This window comes from Mastigoproctus giganteus, chromosome 3 (genome assembly GCF_048544385.1).
Source record: "Mastigoproctus giganteus isolate SK-2022 chromosome 3, ASM4854438v1, whole genome shotgun sequence".
NCBI lineage: Eukaryota > Metazoa > Arthropoda > Arachnida > Uropygi > Thelyphonidae > Mastigoproctus > Mastigoproctus giganteus.
In genome coordinates this window covers 8,069,255-8,094,503 of record NC_143577.1, presented here as the reverse complement: position 1 = coordinate 8,094,503, position 25,249 = coordinate 8,069,255, and the positions used below count along the sequence as shown (strand labels likewise).

Sequence of the window (25,249 nt, the reverse complement as noted above, 5' to 3'; positions counted from 1 at the left end):
AAGTGCTTCAATTCTCTGTTGGGTCACTAATAAACAGTATGCACACAATAATGTTACAATCATTTGCTATCCACTTGGTCCAATCATTAAATTCAAATTCTACATTTAACTTACTATGTATATATTACTACTTGCTAATTTGTTACTACAGAAATGTGCAAGGTTCATGGGGTAGAATTTCTCAGTGTGGTCTGTGCTTGTTAACAGGAGAGACTTTTTGCAGGGATGGGATACACCTGAACAGAAGGAGGTGCAAGAAATGCCATGAGTCATTGATAAGTGGATTGGAAAACGGCTAGCTTGGGATACACAGACTAATAGATTAACTAGAGCCATAGGCAGAGGTGAAAGTGATTCTTGCAGTGCTTTTATTAGAATATGCAGCAGTCCATATATGTAATAAAAGAATATTACTGTTGTTACATACACTGACTAGGGCTACTATAATATTACTATATTATTACATATATATAATAATATGGTAATATTTTTAAACCTATTATATAATACAATATATACATGAAAAAAAATTTACTATAATAATTATACAACCAAAGAATTGCACAAAAGAAAATATTCAAAAATTATACTTATCCTATTCAGAAATTCCTGCCACTTTTCCTTAACAAAAAAAAAAAAAAAAAAAAGTCCTCAATTTATGAGCTCGCTAACTCAAGAAGTTGGTGAGCTCATAAATTCCATTTGTGTTAATTAACTATACTTCAATGTAATAGTCTAATGAAGTTTTAGTAACTACTACTGTCACTTAAAAATTGTTAAAAGAATATAGACTGTTCACCACTGTATTATAAGTTAAATTTACAACTGGGTCCCACCATTTCTTGAACAAATGTCTGCCTATGATATACAGAATTTTGTTAGTAGGACAAGGGGCTACTTAACTGTATAAAGCCTTGTTAAACCACATTTCAAGAAGGATGGTGTATGCCAGAAAGGTGCAGCAAAAAGCAACAAGGACTAGTTATTGATTTCATGGCAACCTGATTGAGAAGTTGAGACATTGAATGTGTTTAGTATACAAAATACTCAGGATATGTTCTTTCACAGGCAGTACAAACTAGATGCCATGCAATTAAATGAGAAAGGATAGTTGTAGATGCAATAAACTTTTCTTAGCTGGAGTTATTAAAATTTTGGAATTAATTACTATTTATTCTTGAAGAACTGGTGAACTTATTTAAATCTATGGAAGGACTGAACACAGATGAAATTATGTCACCCCCCCACCCAAAAGGCTGATGCTGAATAAGTAACTTCCTTATATCATAATTTACCACTTTTAATACTAAAATGAGGTGGAAAATAAAGGGTGCACACAGTTGAATTTTTGAAATGGAGCAGGAATACTTGCTAACAGTAGCTGAAATTTCCTGGTTTCAATTATTAAAATAGCAGAGGTTAACTCTGCTGTTTTAATAATTGAAAACTATAACCATACAAAGTCATTTTGTCATCAAGGAAGAAATCTGCCTTACCTCATTTTCATGTTTACTAATATCAATGGCTGATACTTTAATTGAGAAAGGCTTGTCTCTGTATCTTCGTTTCCAAATTGTAACAGGACTATTATACAGTTTAAACTGAACTACTGTTTCTGCAGTTAACCATCCAGGTTCAATATGTTGTTCTCCACCTGTTATTAATGAAAGACAAATAAAATAAGATTTATTACAGAAAGATTTAGTGATTAGTCTAAAATCTTTTAGTTAAATCAAACAAACCCAATTTGATGACACATGAATAATATAAACATTTAACAAATTAGTTCTGTTTTTGCAATCTAGTGCCATTCCACAAATTTTCTTTTCTTGATTAAAGGTGGTGAATGAATTACACTATGATTTTCAGAATGAAATAAGTTCTCCTATAGGACTTGGGCTAAAAAAAATGTCACAAAAGAAAGTAAAGAGAGCACGTGATTAATTAACATCCCCTGCATCCACTAAATGATGGCTGACCATTCCAGATTAACAAAAAATTTTTTCTCACTTCTATTACTGATGGAAAAAAAAAGTTAACATGATAAATTACATAACATACAGTTTATCAGTAAATGGATAACTAACTTGCCCTATGTATTTTTTTTGGACAGCAGGATTTCAAGTGTCATGAGTAAACATTGTGGTCCTAGTACACTTGCTGGCTACAAAATACAGAACAAGACAATCTTTTTCTTAATTTACTAAGTTTATTTCACAGACCATATAACATTTGGTATATTAAAATAGCTGAAGTTTTAACAATGCAGTTCATACCAGAAGTATAAATAGCAAATTACAGTAGGGATAGGGGTTAGTCTATGCTTAATGTTATATCACATTTGTAAAGACTTTCATGACACTGCATGACAGAAGGAACTCTTAGAGCAGACATACATATGTTCTCTGTCAGGTTTTCAGGAGGATTAATGAAGATTAGGTTTTGATTTCAGTAGACTATTTTTCCTTTTTTTAGTCTTTCAATTTTCTTTACTTACTGTAATTTTATCAGTTTAATTTTGGTAATTTTGTATTTTTTTATAATATTTTGTAAATTTAATTCTTACTTTTTCTAAATTTAATTCTGCTTTACAGTATTTTGTAAACTTAAATTTTTAAGTTCAGAATTACTTCTGGTAAGACTAACTACTATTGGAGCTTTGGTAAGACTAACTACTATTGAACTTCACTGCTTAATTACTATATTTGTAGAAGGTAAAGAGAAATTTACCTCAATATGATACATTGAACACTTCCATAGGATACTCCCCAGAAATTAAAGCGAATAAAAGATTAATGCAAAATGATTACAGTAAAAAATCAATTCAAAAAACAATTTATAAAATTAATTAAAAATCAATTAAAGTTAAACATAAATTAGGAAAACAATTTTCCTTCCTGAAGCAGACAATGCTTTTCAACCACGTGTCGTGATCACAGGAATGGAAATTACAGATTGTGTTTTATTTAACGATGCCAAAATACTTAGTATCCAAAGAAATTATAAGAGAGACTTAACTGCAGAAACGGTCAAATTTAAATTACATGAGAATTGTTATTGTGCACATGTGCAAAGACAAAATCCCTATTTAAGATAATCTGTAATTAATTTCCATTCCTGTGATCACCACACACGGTCGAAAAGCATTGTCTGCTTTGGGAAGCAAAATTGTTTTTCAAATTCATGTTTAACTTTAATCTATTTTTAATTAATTTAAATTGTTTTTTTGAATTTTACTTAATTTTTGAATTGTGTTCAATTGATTTTTTACTGTAATCATTTTGCATTAATCTTTTATTCGCTTTAATTTCTGGAAAGTATCATACGGAGGTGTACTACGTATCATATCGAAGTAAATTTCTCTTATTCTTCTATTTTACAGAGTGTAATATCAATGTAGAACATACAGAGCATCACAGCTGTTATATACTATCAAATTAATTACTATAATATTTTAAATTTAAATTCTTTAATATTTTGTCATTTTAATTCTTACCATAATAATGACTGCTATAAGGTGCTCTTCAAATACTTTCTCCAAAGGATATATTGACTTGGACAGAAACAGCCAGAGGAGATTCCCACATGAATCATGAGTTTATCGCTTGTACTTTCAATAGCCTGTGGCATGTATTCCAAGGTTTGCCTACTAGATAATTCAAGCTCAATTCAATTTTTTTTTTTGTTCTCTGTCCTTGCACTAAGAACAAAAGTACACTGAAAAGCTGGCACATTACTAGATGAATCTGAATTGTTGAAGAAACAGGTACCTATCCTAAAAGAAAATAAAACCGAGAACTTGTCAGTAACCTGCCAGGTGATGTACACACAATTTGTGTCTCAGAACAGAATAGTCAAGTGCATATTTCTCTGCTTCAAAAAGGATTAGTTTTATTAGGAGAATCCCTTGTCAAGAAAGCAGTAACATTTTTTGTGAAAAGGACAGGTCAACTAGACTGGGATGTCTGGCAGAAGCAATAACTGAGGATGTTACCAAGAGACTGCCAGATTTTAAGGGAAGCAAAGGAGAGCATTATATTCATGTGGGATGATTTGTTGAATAAATATAGCACCATGAGGAAAAAATACAACTTGTTACAATATATATCTTTGCAATTCTCTCCTGGCACAATAGGAGAGACTACATGCTTGAGGGTCTCTGCAAGGCTTTTGGGAGTAAATTTTTTTTAGCACAGCCTCCCTTGCAAGGAAAAGCAATCTATTTTACAGAGATGTAATATATTTGAACAAAGGTGGTACACGGGTCTTTGTCAATATCACTGAGGAAGGTTTAAGGATTCAGAGAAACTGCTAATTGGTGGGGAAGGACAAGTGTAAAATACAGACATGCATTTATCAAGTGATATGGTTCAAAGTAATACCTGTACACATCAAAAGTCCTTGTTTGTGGTCACAAAAGCCAATATGAGCAAATTATGCCAAAGACAGTGAATTCAACAGACAGGAAGCTAATGCTAGGAAAGCAAATTTAAATAACTTCAAGGGTAGAAAATTATATAAGAACACTTAGTCTTGACTGGCGTACTTTTTTTTTTTTTTTTATGTGAACCCCAAACATGAGAGGTATTAGAACCTATAGTACTTAGCACTGTGCTTGGGTTGGAAGTTGAGAAGACGAAAGAAGATATTTGTTGACATTGGACTTCAACTTCTGTAGATTGTAATTTTCAGGAAATACGTATGAAGGAAGGTTGTTCCAGAAAACAGCAGTTGAATGAATAAATGAGGAAGATGAAAAGTTGGTTCTGTGAGTTTGAAGTTGGACAGTAAATGGATGTTGGCTGATGGCAGCACGTTTTTGGACTGTTTTGAAAGAGAGAGTGGGAATTATAGAAGCCAATTCAGAAGAACAGTGCCCATGGAAGTATCTGTAGAAGAGACATGCAGCAGAAACAGTACGTCTATGAGACAGCAAGTGGAGAGACTGTGAGAGATGAATCATTAATTAACCTAACTGCCCTCTTCTGAATGGAATCAAGAAGCCTGAGAGAGGTTTTGGGGGCACCACCCCAGATGTGGGAACAATATTCCATGGCAGGGCGGATTTGCAATTTATACAGAGTGAGCAGCTGTTTGGAAGAAAAGTAACGCCGAGAGCGAAAGAGAAAACCAAGTTTTTTAGATGCAGAGGAAGCAATATTTGTAATGTGCTTGTGCCAAGAGAGATTAGAAGTCAGGGTAATCCACAAAAGAGATATATCCTTTTGCCTAGAAATTGGAGTATCACTAAAGATAAGCACAGGAGCAGAAGAATCCTTTTTGCGAGATATAAGACAAGACTGAGTTTTAGAAGGGTTGAAATTAACTAAGTTGTCTTTGCCCCACTGGAGAATTACCTGAAGATCGGCATTTAAGGAATTGGTAGCAGATTTTCGAGAAGTTGAAGCTGATTGAGCAGGACAAGGTTTCTCAAAATGGAAAGTCGAATGCAATGTGCTATCATCGGCAAAACTATGGATAGGATTTCCAGTCAATGGAAGAAGGTCATTGATATACAAGAGGAAAAGAGTGGGGGAAAGAACTGAACCTTGGGGGACACCATCAGCAAAACTATGGATAGGATTTCCAGTTAATGGAAGAAGGTCATTAATGTACAAGAGGAAAAGAGTGGGGGAAAGAACTGATCCTTGGGGGACACCGGCGTTAGTGGAGAAGTTAGAAGACAGAGAGCCATCTACCATCACCTCAGTGAGCAATCAGAGAGAAAACTGGATAACCGATTACTAAAAACAGTTGGCAAACCATAAGATGGAAGCTTGTTTAGAAGACCTTTATGCAAACACGATCAAAAGCCTTTGAGATGTCAAGAGCAACTACTTGTGTTTCACCGAACCTTTCCATAGAATTAGTCTATAAATGGGTAACATAAGCCAGGATATCACCACGGGATCGACACTGACAGAATCCATACTGGCAATCGTTGATCAGATGGGAGGTTTCTAGGTAGTTTAAGAGTTGGTGGTTAATTGATTTCTCCATTACTTTAGAAAGAGTAGAAGTAATTGCAATGGGACGATAATTGGATGGGAGGGATTTGTCACCCTTTTTAGGAACTGGCTGGATATGAGCAAATTTCCAAGCAGAAGGAAAAACACCTTTGGAATAAGAAAGTGAAAAAAGGTGGCAAAGAATAGGAGTAAGTTCAGGAGCACAGGTTTTGAGAACAAGTGGAGAAATACCATCAGGACCTGGAGCTTTCTTAGCATCAAGATTCATCAAAATCCTTCTGATATCCTTTTGACGGAAGACCACAGGAGGCATTGAATGGAGCGTGTTGGGAATGGTGGGAGGTGTTTTACCACGATCATTAATACATGAGCTGGAAGAAAAATGGGATGCTAGCAGGTCAGCTTTATCCTTGGCTGAAGTGACAACAGAACCATCTGGTTTGGACAGAGGTGGGAGCAGAGATGGGCAAAAGTTGCGGCCAATAGCTTTGGCAAGAGACCAGAATGCTTGGCTACCATTAGAGCAAGAAGCAAGTTTTCTACTCTTAGCCTGTTCAAACTCTAGTTTGGACTGATTAATAACTGCTTTACAATTGTTGCGAGCTTTGGTGTAGGCAGAAAATGAAACTGAAGAATTAGAAACAAGCCAATTACGATATGTAACATTCTTCTCTTGAACAGCCTTAGCACATTTATTGGAAAACCAAGGTTTAGATAAAGGATGAGATTTTAAAGTGGAGTGTGGGATAAAGGATTCCATTCCTGCAAGAATAATTTCACTGACATGAACTGAACAAACGTTGACATCAGGAAGTTTTGAAACAGTAGTCCGACCAAGGAAAAGGAGAAGTCTCGCAAGTCATCCCATTTTGCATTCTTGTATTGCCAAACAACACGAGGTTGGGAATAGTCATGAGATAAAGGTTCCATTGGAGAAGAGATAATCACCAAGTTGTGATCTGAAGTGCCTAAAGGACCTCTCACTTCAACCGTGTACTTAGAAGGGTTGTTTGTGAGAAAAAGATCAAGCGTATTGGCTGTATGATTAGGATTGTCCAGAATTTTTGTAGGTAAATGAACAATCTATACTAGGTCATTAGTAATTGCAAAAGCCTCAGCATCTCGACCTGCTGGGTCGGTGTGACTAGAAACGGAAGCCAGCTGGAGTTGTGAACATTAAAATCACCAAGGAAAATTACCTCACTGTTAGGAAAGTTGGACTGGAGAAAGTCAAGTTGCAAAGAGAGGAAGTCAAAGAGCTCCAAGTGATTAGTGGAGTTGGGAGAACGGTAGAGACAACAGATGAATTTGACACAATGAGGTAGAGAGATTTTAAGCCAGAGAGGAGATTCCAAAGAGAGGAGACATCAAAGAGAGGAGATTCCAAATTTCCAAGTCTCTGACAGGGAATATCAGAACGGACATATGCACAAGTACCACCTTTCAAGCGAAAGGAATCATACAGCGAATAATTTGGGCATCTGAGATGAGCAGTAGTTGAATCAATGGATAACTGAGATTCTGTCAGAAAAAGTACATGGGGTTTGGCAGACTGCAAGTGGAAATGGACATCGTTGAGATTAGAATTGAGACCACGTATATTTGTGAAATGAATTAGGAAGTCCTTGGGAGGTTTAAATCGTTTCGCAGATAAGTTTGCTCTATTATTTTGACAATTCATGGTGTATTCAATAGTAAGAAAAAGTGGGTGGGACATGCTGTATGAAGTAATGAAATTTTTGGATATGGCATACACATGGTAAGAATATACCCAGATCCTTGACATAACGTGGCCTCAACAATGCTCCCCGCATATACACACTACTCTGACTCCCTCCAGTCACTATCTGGCAGAGTAGAGGTAGCAAGATTATACACTAGCTGATCCGGAAGCCTCCTGGAGAGTTACCAATAGGTTCGGTCCAGTGTACTAACTAGCGGCTGGCCTGCGAACACCGTTTTAGAGCTGTACCCTCGAAATATAAGGAATATTGGATCTCCATGAAATAATAAATTATTCCATGAGTAGTTGAGGATATTCAGCTATATAGTTACCTACATGAGGAGGAGAAAACACGCAAGTTTTCTTTTATAGTATTAAATTTTTTTTTACTAAAAAGGTATTTATTTTGTTTTTCTGTCATTACAGTAAAATGACTGTGGCTTCCTTGCTCTACATGGCTAATACTAGTAAAATGAGTAAACTGGGCTCCTATCAGAATGAATAATGCTGACATAAGGTTAATGTAAAAATGGAATCAACCAGAAAACAGAGATGAACTTCACAATGGCAAATATAACGTATTTTGGAAGGCCAGGCAGAACAGAAGAGATGGTGGGTCATGCTTCTTATCAAAAGCAGTTCGAGTAAAATAAAAGCTTTCCCAGATCCAGAACTTATTCATGGAGAATAGAATCTATGCATAGTAGGATGTAAGGTAAAATGGGAGTTACGGTATGCTACAGACCAGAAGATTGTAAAGAGAATGACAAGAGCCTCTACATGCAAATGGAATGAGTGAGCAAGTATGAATGTCTTATGGGCAATTTCAATTTTTCCCCTTAGTGATTGGAGCAAGTAGGAAGGAAACTCACAATGCAGACAATTTAAATAAACTAGATTACTGTCATATAAGCTAATGAAGCAGCATCACTTCTACACACAGTAAACTAACTAAAGTGGCATCATTACATAACATCTAATGCATGAATTCCTTGACAAAGAAGGAATTCACACATTCACACATTAGAATTGCTTATATCATTATACCTTGAATAAGTAATGCTTCCCCAGTAGAGAAAATTATGCAATATTATGTTATGATACCACTGCACAACTGCAGTTGGTTTACTATGTATAAAAATGATGCTATTGCATTAACTTATGACAGTAAACTCTTCTTACAGGCTGAGAATTTTTAGTTCTAAATCCTATATGCATTGAACTACACCCCACTTGGCATCTCTCAAATTGTAAAATTAATTCACAACTGAGTTGTCAGCTGTTATACCATCAAAGTACCTGTCCCCTCACTAATGAGGGGCCAAATAGGCTTGAAATGGCTGTCTGGGTGGTGATTCTCACCGAGAATAAGTAACTATAATCGCCTATATATGGGAAGTGTTACTTATTTGAGGTAATGATATAGGCAACTCGTGCAAGGAATTCAATGAGATGTTATGTAATAATGCCAATGCACAACTTTGGTTAGTTTACTGTGTATAATTGGAATTACATTATATGGTGGTTTCCGTGCAATCTAGATTTCTATAATGACCACTCTTATACCACGTGAATAAAAGTAGGCATTACAGAAACTAACACGGTCATTATAGAAATTATCTAGATTCCAATGATGTTACTGCACTAACTTATATGACAATGAAGTCTTCTTGCAGTCTGAGGCTTTCTAGCAGAAAATCCTATATTATTATTATTTGTATCAGCATATTAGAAAATACTAGGTGTAAGAAAATAATCTTGACCTTATTACCCACAAACCAAATTATATCACAGGACTCACAATACAGGAATGAATGATTTGCCAGAAGTGAAGGCAAGTCCTCTGGACTGGCTGTAATCCTGGGGTAACATTTTGTTTTTTGTTTTGTTATTTGGTTTTTAGGAGCATTAGCAACTAAGGCCATATTGCTCCAGAGATATGCAGTGGTCATTCCCTGACCTTTCCGCATCCTCCGTATTTGGTGGTCACGGGCTCGAACCCTAGTCTAATCAAGAAGCGTGTGCTATGCACTGCTGCTCCTGCCCACCTGGCTACAGAGGCATTGGGGTAACATTTACAGACACAAATTTGCACAACGAGTGATTGAGGCTCTTAACCGCTGTGCTGTTATGTTGGCTGCAATAAAACAGTTACAATGAAGTTGTAAACTCCTCTGGCTGTCCAGAATGTAAATGGACACTTTAGTTGGAAGAGTGGGGAAAGAGGTTTGCAGTTGTTAAAGATGCTGTTGTTGTTTGTTATTTGGCTTTTAAGAGCATTAGCAACTAAGGCCATATTGCTCCGGGGATATGCGGTGATCATTCCCTGACCTTTCCACATCTTCCATATTTGGAACCCCGGTCTAATTAAAAAGCGTGTGCTATGCACTGCTGCTCCTGCCCACCTGGCTATGGGTTAAAGATGCTAAATGATTCCTATCAACTGGGCAGATTCACAGAGACAGGGTGAATACATTAAAATTATACAATATCTTTATAAGCTATGAATGTTACAATGAAGTTGTATACACAGAGTGATCACTGAATTATGACCACCTACCTAATACTTCGTAGGTCCTCTTTTTCCCTCACTACAGCAGCAATCCAACGTGGCATTGATTCAACAAGATGTCGGAAGCGTTCGGGAGGTATGGCCAACCAAGCTGTGTGTAATGCAGTCAGCAATGAAGGTATGGAAGTGATTGGCATATCCAGACACCTGATATGCCTTTCCATAGTGTCCCACAAGTGATCTACGGAATTGATATCAGGGGAGTTTGAAGGCCAATCAATATGCTAGAAGTCAGAACTGTGTTTCTCAAACTATTCCTGCACATCAAGTGTCCGATGGCTTAGCACATTGTCATCTTGGAAGACACCATCGCCATTCGGGAAAGTGTAACATGGCAGGGTGTACACAGTCAGGAAGCAGTTGACAATAGCAGAGACCACAGATATGTTGTTCCACATGGACCAGGGGTCCAAGTTCCTGCCAATGAAACAAGCCCCACACCATACAACCGCCTCCACTGGCCTGCACTTTTGGTACCATGCATGATGGAGCAAGGGCCTCATGTTGTTGACGTGAAATCTGTACATGACCATCCACAGTGTGGAGTAAATAAAGTGACTCATCTAGCCAGCACACCTCCTTCCAGTCTTCTAACGTCCAACTTGCATGCTCTTTGCACCATGCGAGTCTTAAGCCGATGAACCTTGGTTAGGAGAGGATGCTGTAGGGGTCATCTGCTGTATAGTCCATACATGCGAGAGTGAGACAGTCATGCCAGATATTGTTCCGGGTTGGTCCATGTTGTATTGGGTAGTAAACTCTCGAACAGTGCTGTGCCTGTTCGAGTCATTGGACCCAGCGCTCACCTCTAACATCAACCTTTCACTGACCTTTGCAGTTTTGCCGTTGTTTGACCATTTTGATGCGTCCTGGTACACTTTAACTATGGTAGCTATCGAACACCCCACCAGTTCAGCCGTTTGGGAAATTGAGGCACCAGCTCATTGAGCTCCCACAATCTGTCCTTTATCAAAGTGCAATAAATCCTTCCTTTTACCCATCAGGCTTGGAATTTTACTACCTAATGAACCACTGACATCTTATCTATGCTATATAGGTCAACTAACTCTGCACCCTTGTACCTCACATGGTCAACGAGTCACATTCAGTTTTCATAGTGGTGGTCATAATTCAGTGATCACTGAGTGTATATCATTAAGTAAATACAGCATGAAAAGGATGCAGAGACAGATGAATATAGAGCTCAGTCTAATAGAGCAGAAAAAAAAATAGCATGGGAACATTAGTGCATTGAAAAGTGATGCCTTTAACAGTTATAAGCTGATCTGTAATAGAACAATAGAAAAGGCAAGGTTGATAAATGCCAAGTATGGGAAATCACCAGCTAAGAGAGCAAAGAATGGGATCGAGGAGTTTCACGTGTGCAAATACAAAGGAGAAAATGAATCAGATTGGACCCTTGTGTAATGAATGTGAAAAAAAGTCTTAAATAACAGCTGATGAATTGCACAGGTACTCTGCATTGATTTTTACAAAAGAAAGGCCCTTCACAGTGAGGAGAGGCTGTGCTAGTACCGTTGAGCAGTATTTAAAAGAGCAATATTGAAATTACAGATTGTTTATTATAAATATTTTGAGCCATTAGATACGAAAGGCTCCTGGAGTTGATGGCATATATTTTAATGGTTCAATATACCTCCCTCTCAGTTCTCCTCACAAATATGGGAGGAGGGGGGGTTGCAAGTGCATGAAATCATTAAGGCTAATCACAAAGGCATCAATGGACTCTGGAAAGATTCCACTGAATTGGAGACATGACAATGTTTCACCAATACATAATGATGATTTTAAGAACAAACTGGGCAATTACAGGGTGTTTGAATTCAATGGTAGTGAAAAATATGGAGTCAATGATAAAGAGTGCAATACTTCAGAATTCCATTTCTATCATTTATAGAAATGGAATTTTGAAGGAACACGCACACGCAGAAAAAAAAAAAACTGGTTCTGTAATCATGCTATACTAAGCTGGTTAGCTATTTTGACATAGTCACTCATGAGCTAGTTGTAGAAAACAATTTCAGTATTGTTTACAGTGATTCTGGCAAAGCAGGAGAAGTTACTGTATAACCTGGAAAATACTGGAATCACAGATAAGATTGTAAAGTTAGATCACAGAATAGAAGCAGGGCAGGGGCAGAGGGTTGTAATTAATGCTTACCCTTCCACATTGGTCTAATATTAGAAAAGACCTTTCCGCATCCTCCATATTTAGTGGTGACGGGCTCGAACCCCGGTCTAAATCAAGAAGCGTGTGCTACGCACTGCTGCTCCTTCCCACCTGGCTACGGAGGTGACCTAATCACCTGGGAAATAACAACCTATACCTTATACACTTAGTGGGGTTGAATTAAAAACAGTAGAGGATTAAAGGGATTTGGGAGTTAAAATATCATAATATAGTGGCAGGCATGAAGTTCTTCAAGCAGTGTAGACAGGTAACAAAGAAGATCCATGGTGGTCTATCAACAAATTATTGAATATTGTAGGGTTTATGTAAAGGATCCAAAGATGGTCATCCTCATGGTAAGATCTACATAAAGGCTTCCAAATGAGAAAACACCGTGTACGGCAACTATACACTTTAGAGTGGACGTGGTTGAGATCTCTAAGAAGGGATAATAAAATGAAAAAATGAAGTTTTCACCATTATGATTCCACAATAGGCCCATAAATTCAAATTACTGAAATACGTTGCTTCCACACGTAGGCAAGCAAAATTCATGGATCAGCTGAAAAATTTACATGAGGGAAACAGGTACTTTTTCTCGTTTTTATTTTATTATATATTTCACATCTTTATTTTTATTATATTTATTTTCCTTGAACTATGTGGTAAATACTAATAGTAAACATTGTTCTAAGCCAATCTCCATCAAGAGAGACAAGTGGAAGAGAAACAGTTAAAGCTAAATATAAATAAGGCACCTGGAGTAGATGGAATTTTCTCAAATTATAATAATGGAGGGAACAAAAGGCTAAAGAAACCTTTAGCCATAATTATCATGGCATCTTTGGATTCAGGGAAGGTTCCTATTGACTGGAAATGTGTGAATATAATTCCCAATTCACAAAGGGAGATTAAAAGGGGGTGAAGTGAATAATTACAGATCTGTTAAGCTTTACTTTTGTTGCAAGGAAAATAATGAGATCCCTGATAAATGCAGTTATGTGGCAATCACAGTACGTATTTGTTAATGGGCAATCTTGTCTGACCAATTTGAAACTATGCCACAGTAAAAAACGAACTGGATACAGATAATAATTTTGGCATCATAAACTTAGATTTCGAAGGCTTTTGATATTGTTCTACATAAGATTGCTTTACAAATTGGAACAATATGGCAGTAGGAGCAAGTTACTGCTATGGATAAAGGGACAGTTGAGTGGCAGAAGACAGCATGGGCACTGCTCTTCTTGGACTAATGTTATTAGTGGAGTTCCCTAGGGCTCAGTGCTGTTTTCAATATTTAATGATATTAATCAAAGCATATCAAACTTAAACATTTAAGTCTGCATATGATCACTGCTGTGGTTATCAGTACATCATTTAAATCCCACACTGGCCAGACCAGTTGCAACCAATGTCAGCAAATCCCACACCATGCTGCAAGTTACCAAGGTGGACAGCATGATATCAGCAATGGGGGTTTCCTAAGTTGGTTGCCCCTTTGCAATAGTCAAGTTTGGGTACCTGTCAGGAAAAACATACATACTACTCCATGTATATGGAAGCACTATGGACTCCCCAGTCATGCAAATATATGCACAGAATTTTCATTGGATATATATTTGGGGGAAACAACAATTTTACGTTAACAATAACTTCTCAAACATTTATCATTTTTTGGCTACATTAAGGAAAAAACAGACAAATTATTAGAGGAAATTGACAATTAATGCCAGAAATGCCTTTCTCTACTCTTTTCTTTATACTGTACAAGCTTGTTTTCTTTTATTATTTGACACTAAGTTTGTGAGCGATACTTTTTGATAACAATACAGCCTCAACTCTTTCAGGCACTGAATGAATGATCTATACCAGTAAATGGAATTCATAGATAACTGTTAGACAGAGCTGCCCCTACCTAAACAACAGGCTTTATTTACAAGAATTTATGGGCAAGTAAATATGAACTGAACAGCTGCATAAAGAGAAGTGCATGGCTTACTGCTAGCTTCATTTAGCCAAGAAAATGAATCTTCTAGGAGTTATGGTATGGATTAGTATCAGCTATCCCACACCTCCAGAGAGTACATATACTCCTTCCACACTAGATAACAGCTAATCTTAAGTATATATATATATATATATATATACTGTATTCAAAGTATTAAAAAGCACAGATTACACTTACCATAGCAACCAAAAACATCTACTTCTGAATATGGAGTTTCATCATAATATGTCAAATTTATAGAACGAGGATGAATATTGGTTTCCCACTGCCGTACAATAATTTGCCTACCATCTTCTGGTGATTCCAATATAAGAACGATTAGATAACGGAAAAGTACAACTTTACCCTCCGGAACTTCAATACTGCCAGACCAGATGTCACTGAAAGTAGAAATGAAATAAAATTGTACATCCTAGGATTTTTTAAAATAAAAATGCATATTCAGATTATAAATCAACTGAATATGCATATTCTACTGAATATGCATTTCTTAAATATTGATTAAGCAATTTAAATAATGGTTTTATGTGAGAGAAATAAATGGAGAGCAAGAAATCCCTTCAAACTGGCAAATGCTTCAACACATTCAGTGGGTAGCTCAGTGACTGCAATACACTAGTCAGTTGCCATTTGTCTAGTTCTGTGGGTGGGACATCCCATGGTGGGTCAGAAAGTGCTACAATATGTTCTTCAATCTGATTTATTGGTGTCTGAAGAAAAACCGTTTTGCACTCCCCACTTTACATATAAAGTGTGGTTATGTACAAAGAATAGGAGTCATACTTAAATTTTTTATTCAAAATGGTTACAATCACTGTTCACCCACACTCTGGGCAAAATGCATGAATTCAAATTCAGTCAATGATGTCAGGAATTTTCATGGGCATTTTTGCACAATGTGGAACAGGTAGTTGGTATCAAGGCAAGAGGCACATGGTTTTTAAAGCCCCAGAAACTCAGTTTCTTGTCCAGAAAATAGCAAACTGACTGAGGGATACACAATTACAGATAAAAGATACCAACACCTCATAGCATTAGTTGCTCCGATATCTAATATAATAACTGGATTTAGGGCTGTAGTTCGATTCTGGCAAACACACATACTCTTTACAGAAAAATTTGTGAATTTCTTTTTAGTATTGATCTTATGCATATGAAAATGAGCTGGATGATAGTGTGAACCATACTACTGCCCAACATACAGGATGTTTCATTTAAAAGCACCTGGGATCTATCTCACAGTCCTGAATGAGAGGGTGCTGTATATGCTAGAACAGGTTGGAATTGCATGGAAGATCCTTATATGGATTGCAGGATGGCTGCATGGGAGGTTGCGATTAACAGTTATTCTTCAGAGTGAGCTAAATTAAGTTGGGTTCCTCTAAGAATGTATACTGGGACCATTTTTTTTCTGATTTTCTTAAATGATATCAGTGAAGAGATAGAGGGAACAATGTTAAAAATTTGCAGATGATATGAAGATTGGTAGCATAGTTAACATTCAGCACCAAGCACAGCTTCTTCAGGATGACTTTAGACAGACTTCACAGATGGAGTTATTTCAATGCAGCAAAATGCAAGGTCTTACCTAGGCAATAGCAAGCCCAAAATATCTTACAACACTCAGTTCTGTAAATAGAAAGATTTGGGGGTTACGATATGGTTGGACATTTGGTTCAAGCAGTGCAGACAGGTGACAAAGTTGGGGCCCAGATGTCCTATCAATGATAGGACATCATGGGCTCCCTGTCTCTACAAACATTTGCTTGTAGAGACAGGGAGGTCATAATACCACTGTATAAGGCAATTGTGAGACCACACTTGAATACTGTGTCCAGGTATGGAGATTACACCTAAAAAAAACAAAAAAAAAAAAAAAAAAAACAGTAAGCTTCTTGAATGGGCCAAAGACAGACAGGCAATATACTTGGTGAGATTGGCAAATGGATGCCAATATAAGGAGACTCTGAATATGTGTGAACTGCAGAGCTTGAAAACTAGACACCTTGGAGAAGATTTAATTAAGGTGTATAAAGCTCTGAGGCAAAATTAATATGAATGAGGGTGAAATTTTCACCCCTCATTTTATTGATTCCAGAACTAAGTGGCATAAGCTGAAATTAGGAAGAGGTTTGGATTACAGGAAGTTTTTCAGCCAGCAAGTTGTTAATTATTGAAATAAGCTGTCTCCATGGGTGGAGGAGACTAACAGTTTGGGAAATTTCAAAGCTCAGCTGTATAGATTTTTTTTTTTTTTTATGTAAACCCCAAACACAAGAGGTATTAGAACCTATAGTACTTAGTACCATGCTTGGGTTGGAGGTTGAAATGACAAAAGAAGATATTTGTTGACATTGGACTTCAACTTCTGTAGACTGTAATTTTCAGGAAATATGTATGAAGGAAGGTTGTTCCAGAAAACAGCAGTTGAATGAATAAATGAGGAAGATGAAAAGTTGGTTCTGTGAGTTTGAAGTTGGACAGTAAATGGATGTTGGCTGATGGCAGCACGTTTTTGGACTGTTTTGAAAGAGAGAGTGGGAATTATAGAAGCCAATTCAGAAGAACAGTGCCCATGGAAGTATCTGTAGAAGAGACATGCAGCAGAAACAGTACGTCTATGAGACAGCAAGTGGAGAGACTGTGAGAGATGAATCATTAATTAACCTAACTGCCCTCTTCTGAATGGAATCAAGAAGCCTGAGAGGTTTTGGGGGCACCACCCCAGATGTGGGAACAATATTCCATGGCAGGGCAGATTTGCAATTTATACATAGTGAACAGCTGTTTGGAAGAAAAATAATGACGAGAGCAAAAGAGAAAACCAAGTTTTTTAGTTGGAGGAAGCAATATTTGTAATGTGCTTGTGCTTGTGCCAAGAGAGATTAGAAGTCAGGGTAATCCCCAAAAGAGATATATCATTTTGCCTAGAAATCGGAGTGTCACTAAAGATACGCATAGGAGCAGAAGAATCCTTTTTGCGAGATATAAGACAAGACTGAGTTTTAGAAGGGTTGAAATCAACTAAGTTGTCTTTGCCCCACTGGAGAAATATCTGAAGATTGGCATTTAAGGAATTGGTAGCAGATTTGAGAAGTTGAAGCTGATTGAGCAGGACAAGGTTTCTCAAAATGGAAAGCGAGTTGAATGACAGTAGTTGAATCAACCGATAACTGAGATTCGGTCAGAAAAAGTACATGGGGTTTGGCAGACTGCAAGTGGAAATGGACATCGTTGAGATTAGAATCGAGACCACTTATATTTGTGAAATCAATTAGGAAATGAATTACCTAGATTAGCATATGATGGAAGAAAGCAAGCTTATACAGCAGAAACCAAAAAAAAAAGCCCTTACCATTTCACACATCCAATTTGCTCCAAAATTTTGTCCAGGTCTTTGAATTTATTTAAGTTATCAACTTCCATGACAGATGGACGTTTGTTCCAGCAATCAACTACCTGCTGGCTAAAGGCAAATTTTTGAACATCTATTCTACAATTGTCTTTCCTCAATTTGAGTTTATGCACCCTCAGGTTTGTAATCTGAGCAAGAGGAAGAATCCCATCAGCATTGAGCCTGCCAAACATTCAAGGCCTTATACACCTCAATCAGATCTCTTTGCAGGTGCCTAGTCTCCAGATGCTGCAATTTGCAGAACTTAAGCCTTTCTTGGTAATAGCATCCCTTTGTTTGCTTTAATAGTCTTTACTCTTCTCTGTACTCATTCTAGCAAATCTACATCCTTCCTAAAATGTTGCCTCCAGAGCTATACGTAGTACTCAAGGTGTGGCCTGATCATTGCCTTAAACAAGGGAATAATCACCTCCTTATCCCTGCTAGCAAATTCCTGTATATCATTGACAAGATACCATGATCTGCTCCAGCAGCCTGTCTGCACTGCTTAGAAAACTTCATATCTGACTGCACAATTACCCCTAGGTCTTTTTCATTCTCCACTACCCTGAGTGTAGTACCACACAATTGGTACATTTCTCTGGTATTACTGCTACCATTATACAGTACTTAGATGAGGAGGGAGTCAAATAGGTAATTTATTAAATCAGAAGGTCAGGGCTTCCTTGTACCATATGACTAATACTAATCTTACTTATTTTTAGATTATTTGTCATCTGGATCATTTTTATCATATTTGGGCTGAAATTTTTGAATTTTATGTTAAATTTGAAATAAGTATTACTGTTTAGTTTTTATGCCTTCTACATTTAAACACTCCCCAATCAAATATTTTTTCTCAATGGGAAAGTCATTTCCAGCCCTAAATCTAAATTTAGTCTAAAAACTCCATTAGAGAGTTTCTGAAATGAACAGAAGCTGACTGTCTTCTACACATTGACACAAATTGTCCTCTACAGGTAGAGGACAATTTGTGTCACTTCTCACACTACAATTGTTTTTAATTTTTTTTTTAATTAAATAAAATTGGTTTATGTTTGTATCAGAAAGTTCTCTTCACATTTTTAGACTAATCTGAGGAGGGGGGACAACTTTCTGAGTAAAAAAAAAAACAGTTGATAATGCTAACTTTAGAAATAATGTAATCTAAACAGTATACATGGTCCAGTTTTAAAACAAAATTCAAAATATTTCTCAACAATTTTTTCAAAAAATTCAGAACATGTCATATTTGGATTATATGACAAAAATGACAAATATGACAAAAATGGTCCAGATGTCAAATAAGACTACACCTAAAAATAAAGATAGATCATGCCTTTTAATCAAAATGCCCCATATATTAGCATTAGTATAGCCATACGATGCAAGAAAGCAAGCTTATACAGCATCAGCCAAAAAAAAATTAAAAAAAAAAAACTTCCCATTTCACCCACCCATTCATTTCAAAGGCTTTTGTCTAGTTCTGCCTTGAATTTATTTAAGCTATCAACTTCCATTGAATACTGAAATATTCAAATGGAAGTTGTTAGGAAGATTGAAATGTCCCACCCCGGGATGCAATTGTCATATTACAGGTAAGTGGGAGTACCAATTAAAAGTAAAAAAAATACAAAAAAACCAGTTGATTAGAAATAATATAATTTAAACAGTTTTAAAACATAAAAATTCAAAATTTGTTTTTCAACAATTTTTTTCAAAAAATTCAGAATATTTTGTCATATTTGGATCTAATTCAATCCATATACGACAAAACTGATCCAGATAGCAAATAGCCTACCTAAAAATAAAGATAGAGTGTGGTGCCTTTTAATCAAAATGCCCCTGCATATTGAAATGTCCCAATGACAGTTGCATCCCACTCCTGGAATGCAACTGTCACATGTAAGTGGAAGTACCAATTAAAAGTATGATATAAAAGACATGCAAACTCAATGATAGGGCTGGAACAAAATGGGATCAAAAAAGGATGTAAATCACATCACTGAACTATAAGTTGTCACACAGTAGGCACATTTTCCAGATAATAGAAAGATTGGGGCACCCAAAAATTAATTGCTGAAACATGTGCCAATGGAAAATAGGAAGTAGTGTGAGAATTCAGACCAAAATAGGCAGATCACCATTAATTGTCAACAGTTTAAACAGACAGCTTGGAAATTTTAAAGGCATTCTTAATGAGCAGACTAGTCAGTTGACAGAAATGGGATAAGTGCAGCACTAACAGCCATCAGAAACCCCCTCTCCCCTCTCTCTCTCTCCCCCCCTCCCCCCTGGGTACATACTATGAGGCAAACACCTAAGAGGATACCACAACATGCAGTAACCTTCATTAAAAAAGCTAGTCTACATAACAACGTACAGTTTCCCAAGGGCAATGGCAACTTACTTTCAGGGGTGGCTTGTTGGTAGGCACTGCAGAACTGCACCCCCCAGCCTTTTAAATATACAGTCAAGATTATATGAAATTTCATGAAGAACAATGCAATGAATATTTTTATTAACAGGCCCCACAAATAGTATACTCATCTTCTATTTCCAATAATAAAAATAATAATGAAAAAAAAAAAAAAAAAAACTGCTTTATTTAATAAAAGTATTAAATAGAGCCCAAGGCCATCCAAGCCCAACCATAGCCTAAGGCCTTTGGTTCATGAGAAAACAACTATTTCCAATAATCATTTTAATAATAAACTAATAAAAACACAAAATCATTTTCAACTTTGAAGTTTAACCATAGGCAGAACTGTGCACTTCCACATTTTGCTTCCAGTGGTTGAGACAATGCCTGGTCAGTGGGTTGCCAATATGCATTTTTTACATGTCTTATAACCAAGGCAATTTAATATAACTTTAAGAAGCAGCACCATCATACATCAGTCATGAGCTGCCACTGCTTACATTCACAGACTTATATACAGAAGTAAACTACAAATCCTGCAGGCCAAGAACATGCAAATTCAGGCATGTAACCATTTTGTTACATGTTCACACATGGTGCAGGTTTTTGGTTTGGTTTTTATGGCACATGGGTGACTAAGGCCATGATGTGTCAAGTCCAATATGGTGCAAGTGCATCTATTTCATGAATTATGGCTGAAAACGACAGACAGCACATCTATCAATTATCACATTGAAGCACATGGAAATGTCATCTCAGATAATTACCACTGTACTGGTTTGGAAGTCATTAGGTTAGTGGAGGTGGGATAGTCACAATGCCAAGATACAGCATGGATTGCAGTGTCACTAAGTGACATCAGCAGGTTGTGGAATTGGTTCCAAGAATCCCAGACTGTTTGTGAGTATCCAGATCACAGTCACAGACATCAGCAATGAATGAACAACAGACTGTGCTCACTATTGGTTTCTCAACTACCTTGCCTACCTCTCACAATGGATGCTTGAATGCTACTCAGCTATGCCAATGCTTTACAGTAGCAACAGAGATGAAAACCACCAAAAACAGGAAACCATCCAAAATCTCCTACACAGACATGGACATTAGGGAAAAAAAAAAGAAAGACCTATGGGGCATGTTCCATTGAATGCCTAACATCATAGGCCCAAAGAATGAGAGCACTTAAACATTGTAATGTGACTCACAATGAATGCACAATGTTCTTGCAAGCAAACTCAGGTACAGCCTGCAGTCAGTCTCATCAGATCTTAGTGTGGCATGAAAGAGGAACAGGAAACAAGCTTATGCATATACAGAACATAGTTCAATACAGGTGGGTTGCTAGTATGGGGTGGCATTAGTTTGTGGTTATACAGACCACCACAACATTAGCATTAGTAGAGGCATTTGATGCAAGAAAGCAAGCTTATGCAGCATCAGCCAAAAAAAATAGATAAATAAATAAATAAATAAAAAATAACCACTTCCACTTCACCCCTCTGTTTGTTCGAAATACCTGTCCAGCTGAGCCTTAAACTTATTTAGGCTATCAACTTCCACGACAAGGGATGGAAGTCTATTCCAGCAACCAACCACCCGCTGGCTAAAGGCAAATTTCCTCACGTCTATCCTACATCTGTCTTTCCTCAATTTGAGTTTATGCCCTCTCAGGTGATTATTCTGAGCAAGAGGAAAAATCCCATCAGCATTGAGCATGCTCAAACCATTCAAGGCTTTATACACCTCTATCAGATCACCTCGCCGGTGCCTAGTCTCCAGACACTGTAATTTTCAAAACGTAAGCCTTTCTTCGTAAGAGCACCCCTTTGTTCCATTCACTAATCTTGTTGCCCTTCTCTGTACTCATTCCAACATCTCTACATCCTTCTTGAAATGAGGCCTCCAGACCTGTATACAGTACTCTAGGTGCGGTCTGACCATTGCCTTATACAAGGGAATAATCACCTCCTTATCCCTGCTAGAAAAATTCCTATATATCATTGACAATACACCATGAGCTACTCTTGCAGTCCATCTGCACTGCTCAGAAAACTTCATATCTGCCTGCACAACCACCCCCAGGTCCCTTTCATTCTCTACTACTGTCAGTGTAGTACCACAGAGTTGATACGTTGCTGTTTCCCATATGTAGTACTTTACATTTGTCAATGTTAAACTTCATTTGCCACCTCTCAGCCCATCTGCTCAACCTTTCCAGATCCTGTTGCAGTAGTGTCCTTGACAACCCTGCCAACCTTTGTATTGTCTGCAAACTTGGACATTAAGCTTGATATACCATCATCAATATCATTTATAAATACAGAAAACAATAATGGACCCAGTACTGAACCCTGTGGGACTCCACTAATAACATCAGTCCACGATGAGCAGTGTCCATTGATTACCACTCTCTGTCTTCTCCCCCTAAACCACCCCTTTATCCATAGCAGCAATTTGCCTCCAATGCCACACTGCTCCAATTTGTGCAGCAGTCTTCCATGTGCAACAGTATCAAAAGCCTTCCTAAGATCCAAGTATATAATATCAAAGTTATTCCCTGCATCCAGTTCTTTTGTGACTGCATCATAGTATCCAATCAAATCTGTGAGGCAAGACTTCCCCTTAACAAAACCATGCTGTGTCTGAGCTATAACTGAAGTCTTGTCTAGATGATCCTGCAGTGCTTCTTTAACCAGTGCCTCCATTAATTTTCCAGGAACAGAAGTTAAACTAACAGGTCTATAATTACTTGTGTCGCCCTTTGATCCTCCTTTGTGAATTGCAGTCACATTTGCACATCTCCAGTCCATGGGTACTTCCCCTGAGTCCAAGGAAGCTCTCATAATTATGGCTAAGGGTTTGCTTACTTCCTTTGCTGCTTCCTTTAATATAACTGGATAGATCCCATCCACCCCAGGTGCCTTTCTTGTATTTATCTTCAACAAATTCTCCTCCACTTTACTCTCATCACGAACAGGACCCTGATTGCATGCAGGTACAAAAATGGGATCCTGCAACATTAGCATAACATGAAAGAGGAACAGAAAACAATCCTATATACACAAACACAGAACATTCAGTCAAGCTGGATTGCTGGTATGAGGTAATATTAATCTGTGGCTGTGTAGACCTCCACATCATCAGGAACAGGGCAATGACTGGAGGCAGGTATATAGATCAAATGCCGTAACCCTAACCCACGTCCTTATGTTGGTGCTGTAGGCAAAGAGTTCATCTGATGGACAATGCTCAACACCAGGGTATAGTTGGTCAATAATACATTGGATATGCACTGGGGACTGTTTTCAGCTCATTTAGGCCTTTCAGATTCCATGAATTTCCTTCAGACATCCTGCCCCTTTACAACACGATATCTTTGCTTTTTCATAATTGCAAGAAGAACTGTAGAATGGCTATTTTAATTATAATTTGCCACTATCCCCCCATTTTAAATCTGTCCTAGAACTGCTTTCTAATTTTATCTTTTGAGTAGAGAAAAAATATCAAATGCCCAAGGAAGTGTTCACAATTCACGAAGAGTTTTAGATTCAAAGTGCAGGGTCGAATTTTAAAAATGTTTTGATATAAAAAAATTTTTGTTGTGAACAGCCAATCAATGAAAAAACCTGATATACAGGGTGTGGACAAAATAATGGACACTTGTGATAAGAATTATAGGTATGCACTGATATGGTGTTGCAGCACTCTTTGCTTTTAAAAGCATTTTGAATTCTATGTAGAATACATTCATATGAAATCTTGAACTGTCTTAAGAGGAATACTGGACCATTCTTCAAGGAATAATATTTCAAGTTCCTTGAGAGATGAAAGTAGAAGAATCTTTCTTATTCTCCCCCTCCAAATATGCCCAGCTCAGTAATGTCTATTTGTTGATTGGCCAGGACATGGAAGATGCTAAGTCTCAGTTTCATATTCCTCAAACCAAGATTGGACATATCTGGCTGTGTATATTGGCACATTATCATCTTGAAACTTGGCACTAAAATATGGGAATTACCGTATTTTCTGGCTTATAAGACGCACGGGCATACAAAACACACCCTAGTTTTGGCCTCATATTTTGGAAAAAATAATAACCCTTCTATTATCCTTTGATACTGTTTACGGTGAAACTAAGAAGCGATCTTTTACCAACTGATGTAAATAAAAATTTATAAAAAAATTATTGATAAAGAAAATAATAATAAAATTAAATACGGTAATATATTTTTCTCAAAATAATGGTATACGCTTGGGTAAATGTTCAACCAATAATGAAATGTTTGTTTCTGAAAAAAGCTGACAGAAGTAACGTAACAGAAATTCTTACTCACCCTAAGACAAATACGGGCGTCACTTTCTCTTTGTAGGTTGGAATTGAAAAATCCCAATCCAGTCTAATTAGCCCGCCATACCATAAAAGTGCAAGATCATAGAGGAATACCATAAAAGTGCAAGATCATAGAGGAATACCATAAAAGTGCAAGATCATATTATAGAGGAAGCAAACACATGGGAAAATGAAATAAGTTTTTACTTACATCTGATTGTGAGATTCATATCACGCAGATTTCAACAAATTTTCCACGAAAAAAAAGATTACTGGTATGTATTGTTGCCATAGATTGTAACCACTGATAATTGTTAAAAATATATTTCAACAGATAAATTTTAAGTAAAATTGGTGTGAATTTCAAAGGGAAGTTTTCAGAACTCAGTTTACTGGCACTGTGTCATCGAAGATGCATTGCTGGTAGTCATTAGGCCTAATTTGACATTGACCATATAAGACACAGGGTGATTTTCCAGGTATTTCTTCGCGAAAAAACCGCGTCTTATAAGCCGGAAAATAAGGTAATGTTTCACCATGGGATGGACCTATTCACTCAGAATATCAAGGTAATCAGTGACAGTAATTTGTCCATTCAGGGTGATGATAGGACCTAAAGACTACCAAGGTATTGCTG

The 25,249-nt window shown here is 37.0% G+C and overlaps 1 protein-coding gene across 1 annotated transcript in view; it reads right to left on the bottom strand.

The window, feature by feature from the left end:
* LOC150087642 (glycerophosphocholine phosphodiesterase GPCPD1-like) overlaps positions 1-25,249 on the bottom strand; it is a 149,369-nt gene that overhangs the window by 96,676 nt on the left and 27,444 nt on the right. The window contains exons 3-4 of the mRNA XM_090369173.1: positions 14,644-14,846; positions 1,497-1,654 (exon numbers count right to left, since the gene is read on the bottom strand). Of these exons, the coding sequence (XP_090225299.1) occupies positions 1,497-1,654; positions 14,644-14,846 (361 nt within the window). The remainder of the gene's footprint in view (positions 1-1,496; positions 1,655-14,643; positions 14,847-25,249) is intronic.